This window comes from Monopterus albus, unplaced genomic scaffold, assembly GCF_001952655.1.
Source record: "Monopterus albus unplaced genomic scaffold, M_albus_1.0 scaffold18.1, whole genome shotgun sequence".
Lineage (NCBI taxonomy): Eukaryota > Metazoa > Chordata > Actinopteri > Synbranchiformes > Synbranchidae > Monopterus > Monopterus albus.
Genome location: NW_018127898.1, coordinates 5,158,206 through 5,165,794, shown reverse-complemented (window position 1 = coordinate 5,165,794; position 7,589 = coordinate 5,158,206). Strand labels below are relative to the sequence as shown.

The 7,589-nt window shown below is 42.4% G+C and overlaps 1 protein-coding gene across 1 annotated transcript in view; it reads right to left on the bottom strand.

Moving 5' to 3' along the window:
• Positions 1-1,740: 1,740 nt before the first annotated feature.
• The window catches only part of LOC109956276 (zinc finger protein 239-like), a 6,704-nt gene continuing 855 nt past the window's right edge, over positions 1,741-7,589 (bottom strand). Inside the window, exons 2-4 of the mRNA XM_020593256.1 lie at positions 7,354-7,583; positions 4,403-4,792; positions 1,741-4,254 (exon numbers count right to left, since the gene is read on the bottom strand). Coding sequence (XP_020448912.1) covers positions 3,359-4,254; positions 4,403-4,792; positions 7,354-7,583 — 1,516 coding nt within the window. The 3' untranslated portion in view covers positions 1,741-3,358. The remainder of the gene's footprint in view (positions 4,255-4,402; positions 4,793-7,353; positions 7,584-7,589) is intronic.

The window sequence follows — 7,589 nt, the reverse complement described above, 5'->3', positions numbered from 1 at the left end:
TTTAGGGGTTATTCTGTAATCATTGCATGCATCACTAATAAATATTCTAAGAACAAAATTAGTTCGATTGTGATGACTATATATATCAATTAGTGACAGAATACAATTTATTGTTTTCTGTCAATTTTGACAGCTGTTTGGGGGATTATTGTATGAGGCCGAACTCTGTCTACTTTGCTGTAGGCCTATACTGAAAGGCTGAATACGTTAAAGCCTACCTAATCACTGTAGCCTTACGGATGAACAAATAAAATTAAAACCTTATGAATAAATAGGATATCTTGTATGATACTGCATGATCCAAATATAGTATTATTTGATACATTTTTAAAGTTTTCATAACATTTTGGGCATGGAATCCACGCTGAATCCACCCTTCTGATGGGATCAGTTTAATCCAGATTTTCTGGCTCAAAGTGATCCAAATCCTACAAAAAAGTTCTGAAAAACCCTAAATGAAGGTTTGATCCGGATCAAAACCAAGATTAGATTACATGATCTAATCCGATTATGTAATCCGTTTCTTCTTTTGAAAAACCCATTTTCAAAATTTGATCCAATCCGTTATCCAAAATCCTAGTGGATTACTTTTGAAAAACCGGGCCCAGGAGCGATAATTGATGCGAGCGTGATCCAGTAGAAGTTTGCGTCCATTGCATATGCTGTGCTAGGGTGACCAAGGTAACCTGTAGCATTGTTGGTTTTAATTGTTTTGACCGTTTCTATGCTATTCCTTAACAGTGGCTTTACTTGTTGCAGGGGTGATGGCCACTGCTGTTTTGCTTAGCTTAGCTTACGTAGTGCTTTGCTTATGTGATGTTTTGCCTTGTTTGGTTTTATGTTAAGAGGTTTACCTAGCTATGTTCCCTATTTATTGTATTTTTTCCAAATAGGGTTTAGTCAATTTTATGGTGTGAAGGGTTTTATGCACAGGGAGGCAAGGCCCTTTTATATTTGGTTGATGTGTGATTAATTGATTTGTGGTGTTTTATTTAATGGTGCCTTTTAACCTGTTGACTCTGACCATTTTATTCCTGTTCTGCACTGTATTGAGTGGGGGGGTACTTCTTATAGGTAGCATTTTAGCTTCTGGGGTTAGGTTTCTTAAGACATTTTCATTGTTAAATTATACTTTGACTCAAAGTTTTTATCTGTGTGAGTAACTCCAGCATCTGTGTTTGCAGATCTGGGGGTAGCAGCTCAGTACTGGGGAAGTTTGCATGAGTTTGACCTCTGAAAACAGGAGGGGTGTTATTCTTGGGGAACTATTGATTTGCTTTATGTTTTGACTACTGCTATGGCCAGCTGCAAAGCTGGCAACAGAGACGTCTCGGTTGACGTTTCTGTGTAGTATGGGGCTAGCCCAACCGAAGGGATATAATGTATAGGCCTGGTGGGTTCAGGGTCTTTCATTTTACATCTGCCTGCGAGCAGTTTGGAGGTGTATGATACCTGAGCGTGTAATGTTAGATTTGCCTGTGATCCTTTGAATAAATCAGCACTGTTTTGAAGTTACTTGGACTACCTTTTGAAGTGATGCACTGTAGCCAGCACATTAATACATCAGTCACTATAATCCAATTATAGAAGGGGTATATACCTCATTCTGAAATTGCATTTCTGTACAACGATTCATTCTTGTGAATTAGTATTTTATCAGTGAGTGATATGCTGATTTTCCTTAAGCAAAATATCTGAGGTGTGTGGGTACAAATCAGCTGTGCTGCCAAGATATAGTAGCTTTATTTATATAACTTTATTCCAACCTGTATTAATTGATTTGGCCACCTGAGACAACACAAGCTATAAACACAACACCACCATATACAGTATGTAAAGTTGATTTGGCTGACGTTTTAGCAAACAGCTGCTTAGCATAAGGAGAAACAGCATTTATTTGGAAGGATGTTTCTGCACAAATAAGGGACAAGTGTCATTTCCACTCTCCAAGCTCTGTTCTGCTCCAACCCTCAAGAAAATACTGTATGTGGCTCTTCAGCTGCTAAATGCTCCACTGTTCACCAGCTGTTTGCCAACTTTGTCTACTGAGCAGGTGCTGTACATTGGGTTTAATCAGAGCTTTGTTGCTGAAAACAGCTGCCCACTGCATCTGGGAACAGGTCTGAGTGTAAACGAGACAGTAAAGTTAAATTCTATAAAACAAAAAGAGTAGAATCTGAGATGGAAGTACAGAGCTAATCTCAAACAAGCCAATCACAGCGGTGGGGGAGCAGAGTTTTTTTTTCCCCCTTACTGGCATTTTTCTCAGTGGTCCCCTGAAGTTTTCAAACTCTGCCAACATTTAATGTGCATGTCTGACACACTGGCTATACATAAATATGGCCGCCACAGCAGCTCCCAGAAGTGAAGCTACAATCGCCCCCTAGTGGCTGGTTGCAATACAAATCATACCCCTTCCATGTTAGTGGATGGGACATGAGCCAAACTAAAAAGTACAAATCAATTTTTCCCAGAGGTCATGTCAGTGGTTTGCTAGATATTATCACGATATGTGTACAAGTAATTTTTCTGGTACGTTTTTTTTAATACGTTATTTGAAGCGGGATTGGATTGAAGGTCTGATAAATCATTCATCTCCTCTGGCGCTACGGCACAGAATCTGGTTGCAAAGTGCCAAGATGGCAGCCGCCATATTGACGATGTTTTGGCTTCACTTTTGCATAGTGAGGGAAGTAGGGACGTGTCGTCCCTATTTATATACAGCCTGTGGTCTGACACCACACCACCAAGTAAGGGGGAAAAAAATCACAAAAGCACCATGTCCCCCTTTAAATGTCCTATAGGAACTCTCAAGTATTAGTCTTGTGAAACGTGAGCAACACTTTCACATTACATGTCATTTCTTTTTCACTGTTAACCAGTTTACTGTGCTATTTTCAATTTTAATGTTGCTTTATTGCTGATCCTTAAATTGGCTTGCAGCAGTTTTACACATGACTTGACCATTTGAGTTTGGTTAATTTTCGTTTTTGTGCATTTTACTGGTGTTCATTATCTTAAATGTTTCTCCGCCACTGAAATGCTCACACATAAGTGATGTGAGTAAAAATGGATATACAGTTTAATAACTACTACAAAAATTGCAAAACTAACATTTACACTGTCTCATACAATGTAATATTATGTTAAAATCTGCAGAGGTGAATTCATCTCCCCATCAGGTTAAAAGCACAAAAACAAATCCCCTGTATGTTTTTGTTGCTGGGATAATAAAATAGTTTCTATTAGTTTAGAAATGTTTGCCTCTGTCTCCTATAAAACAGATTGTTTGAACTGTACACTGCAGTCAACAGTCTATGACTAGCCTTGTTTTCCATGACATCCATGGTTTAAACTATCACAACGGCTGATTGTAATTCACTGTGTCCTCTGCATGGATCTTTAAATGTGTGTTTAGGTTGCTCTTCCTTTTGAAGCTTTTCCCACACACCAGGCACAGATGGGGTCTTTCCTCTGTATGCGTCACCCTGTGAGTCTCCATGTCGCCTTTTCGATTGAAGCGCCGACCACAGTCTGTGCACTGGTACGGTCGTTCCCCTGTGTGGATTCTCATGTGCAAAGTCAAAGCTCCGCTCTGCCTGAAGTTCTTACCACACTCCTTACACTGGTATGGCTTCTCGCCAGTGTGGATTCTCACATGATCCTTCAAATGGCTTGACTCTTTAAAACATTTCGCACAAATGGGACAAGTGTGCCTCCTCTCCCTGGTGAGATCATTTACATCTTCAGTCACTCTAATACTGAACTTTTCCAGGCTGTGCAATGTGAAGTTTTTCCTTTTCTTTTGCCTCATTCCTGTAAGTGTGTGCACCTTATCAACTGACTGTCCATTCGCCACACCCTCTGTGTCCTCACCATATTCACTTTGAGGTGGTTGACAGTCTGGATTTTCCAAGTAGAAGTGCTGAGGAACTCCGGGCGGTCTGGACAGCCGGCAGCCTTCTCCTTCAGCGTCTCTTCTCATTTCCTCTGCTGTGTGAAGTGTTGTGTTGCACAGAGTCTGGTCATAGGTGGGGCTGGAAGCATGTGGCTCAGCATAACTCCTCCTCTCTGACTGAAGAGAGAGGTCATACTCATTGTCATTTTCTTCCTTAGGACTGGATGATGTAGCCTTTTCCATTTTAACCTGAGGGGGATCAAGGTCCTTGTGGTCCTGACAGGGGCACCGGTTTGGTTTAGTGTGCTGCTGCTCATCAGGCCACTCCTGCTCACAATGAATGACCTCAAGTGACTCTACAAAGAAGACATAAATATACTCAAGTGGCAAATATCTCTCGTCATTCAGATTTTCTCAAGTCTGTATCACAAAAAAAAAAAAAAAAACCTGCAGAGAGTGTCCAAATACTACAGCTTTTAGTGTTTTACCCAGAACTCTCCTCACCTTTCAGGGCTTCTTGCTGAATTCCAGAAGGCCCTGCATTTCTAGCACAGTGGATCTCAGCCTCCTTGGTTGATGGAGATGTTATAAACCCATCACCATCAGGCTCACCTTTGATAGCTGCTGTCTGTTCTAATATTCTGTAGTGGTATGAGGGCGGCTCTCTGTGACCTTCCTGTTTCAGAAACCGAGGAGATGCATTGGTGGCACACTGCTGCCTACAGGACGCTCCTCGCTGATCATTCCTCCATTGAACATGCAGGGTGCTGCTGTGCTCTGGGCTCACATCTGGGGCCTGGTGCTCCGGGCTCACATCTGGGGCCTGGTACTCCTCATGGCGGTGCTCAGGGGGCGTGGCCTTATCACAGCAGTGAGGACTGACCTGATGAGCAGCTGAAAGTAAGGAGAGAACATGAAGGGGCATGGGATGCAAACCGCCTCAAATTCACATTCATATGTCAGTCAATACATGCCAGACAGTTTAACAAAAACAGATCTCATCTATCAGAAAAGTGCTCCAATCAAAACAAGCCACTTACACTGTAAGAAACGCGCAATAATGAGAGCAGTAATTACAAAACGAAAGGGCGCTACATCTTCATTGTGTGAGCTATGTCTTTATCAGAGAGTGAAATCATTTATTCCACACACCTGATCTATGTAATCTGACCTCAAGGGAGACCAGCAGTGATCGCAGGTGATCGATCTCTTGCTTGGATCGGCTCATTTCTCTCTGATACCCTGTCAGCGTTTTCTCTACCGCCCCGAAAATCTCCGCGGCCGCCGCAGCCAACTCTTCAGAGATGAGAGTGTTCAGTTGCTGTAGGGTGCCCATGTCTGCTCGGGGGGGTTTCCACGGATAATCGCTTCGCTTCTCAAGCTGCGACTTCCTTGTTTTGAAAGGTTTCAGTGGTGCTTTTAAAAGCGGCGTGAGCGTTCAGACAGACCGATGTCGCCCCCTGCTGGTCACCTTGTGGAGTGCACCTCAGGTACTCACGGAAATATTGCAACGGAGAAAGCGCTTGCTGGGGTGGGGTGGGGTGGTCTGTGTAGTCTACGTGTTAGCCATTTGATTTCACCACTGGAATGCCAATCGTGTTTTAACCAAATTTACACAGAAACGACTTCAGCTGTTTTGTTTTATAACCATTTAAAAACAGCGTACAGTATTACAAGATTATTTTACTTTACGTGAAACTCAGATCAAATACAGCCAGTACAATCAGTTTGGTCATTCATTAGCCACACAAGATACATTTAGAAAAATAAATTGAAATTGAAATTTCTCTCTCTCTCTCCATCCTTGTGGGTGGTGGTGTACAGTGCCACACTTGGCTTCACGGTGACGTCATGTTTCTCTCACACATCATGAGCTCTGAACAAAGAAAACTCCTCTCAGAAAAGGAGTGTAGAAGTCATATTTGATATATTGACACTTCTAGAGCATTTATTCCACCAATTAGGACAACATTTATGACAAATGAAAATAAAATGTTCAGTTCAGTGTTACTTATGTAGTGCCAATTCATAACAACAATCATCTCAATCAACCCAACAAATTCCCCTTGAGCGACAGTAGAGAAGAAAAACTCCCTTTAGCCAAAGAAACTTCTGTCAGACCCCAGCTCCTGGTGGGCGGCCTTCTGTCTGACCAGTTGGAGTGAGTGGATAGAGGACAGAGAAAAGAAATAAAAGCATCAGGACAGGGCAGGCTGATGTGGCCAGTGACTGTTCATCAGAAATGTACAGCTCCAGAGCCAGGGCTACATGCAGGGCTTGTGGGTCCTAGCTATTTATTTTGTTGCTTCTTGTGCTGCAGGTCTATGGAAGCAAAACGGCATCATAATGATTTGAATTTATATCAGCATCTGAATAATAGGTTTTAAATATGGAAGCAAAACGGCATCATAATGATTTGAATTTATATCAGCATCTGAATAATAGGTTTTGAAATATACTTTGAATTCTATATTCTGAATTAATGCACTCTGAATTTTACGTGGTGAAATTACAAGTAGAGATTTTCAAGTTAGAAAAATACATAATTTCGATTTCAAACCACACCAATATTATTAAAATAATTCAAATATAAAAATGTACATGTCTAATTTTCAAAAAATATATTCAATGCGTTTCTTTCAAGAAGCACTATTCAGAACCAGAAAGTTCAATCAACTCATAATTCAGACTGTGACATTCAGGTGCAGAAATTCAAAACAACATCCGAGACACTGGGCAGTAGCAATCGAGCGACAATGCCATCGATCGGATCCCTGGCCAATCGGGTAACACAGGTCAGTCATGTGACCCTAGAGGCGGAAGTTTATTGTAGTGCTGTGGCGCGAATGAACAACAAAGGAAAGTACAGAGGAGGGAACGTTTTCACCTGTGATTTTCGAAGTGATGGCGGAGTAGGGCAGCGCGCCGGTAAGTGATAACTGTCTTTTTAAAACGTTGTTTGGTATGAATATTGTCTGATAGATTTGTGATATAAGAGTTTTATTTATGGCTGTCCACAACTAGCTTAGCTAGCAGAAAAAGTTTGAAGACTACTCCTCAGACTGAAGATGTCAGAAACGGCGCGCGATGCTGCCGAAAAGTGTTAAATGGACACATACATCCAGGGGAATCCAAAGTTCATTGTCCAAAAGGGAAAGTCCGCTAATCATACACCGTGGCAGTCTGTAACAAGAGGGTGAGGCAGAATAGAATAGTCCAAGGTAACAGTCCGGGATCAGAAACACAAAATACCAAAACCGAAGAAAATGCTGGAAAGTCAGAGCTGGGGTCTAGAACAATCTGGCAGCGTCCTGGTGGGAGGACGCTGCCTAAATAGAGGTGCAAACAATAACGAAACAGGTGAAACCAATGTGAGTGAAGAACGTAAAAAGACCGAAACTAAGGTGAAACAAAAACAGGAAGTAACGTAAAAATAAACACCATTGTCGGCACACCTGGGTTTCTTGGTCTCAGCGGGGACGTTTTGGCGATCATGCCAAAGGGCGGCCTCTGGGGCGGCGTCAGTACACTGGCCGACCCGCTCAGGGGCAGGAACAGGAACAGCAGGAAAGGCCCTGGCCAGCGGTTCACCGTTGGCACACTGATTGCTTTGGGCTCTGGCGGGGACACTGTTGTCGGCACACCCGGACCCCCTGGCATCAGAGGGGACGTCACCGTTTTCCTGCTGGGG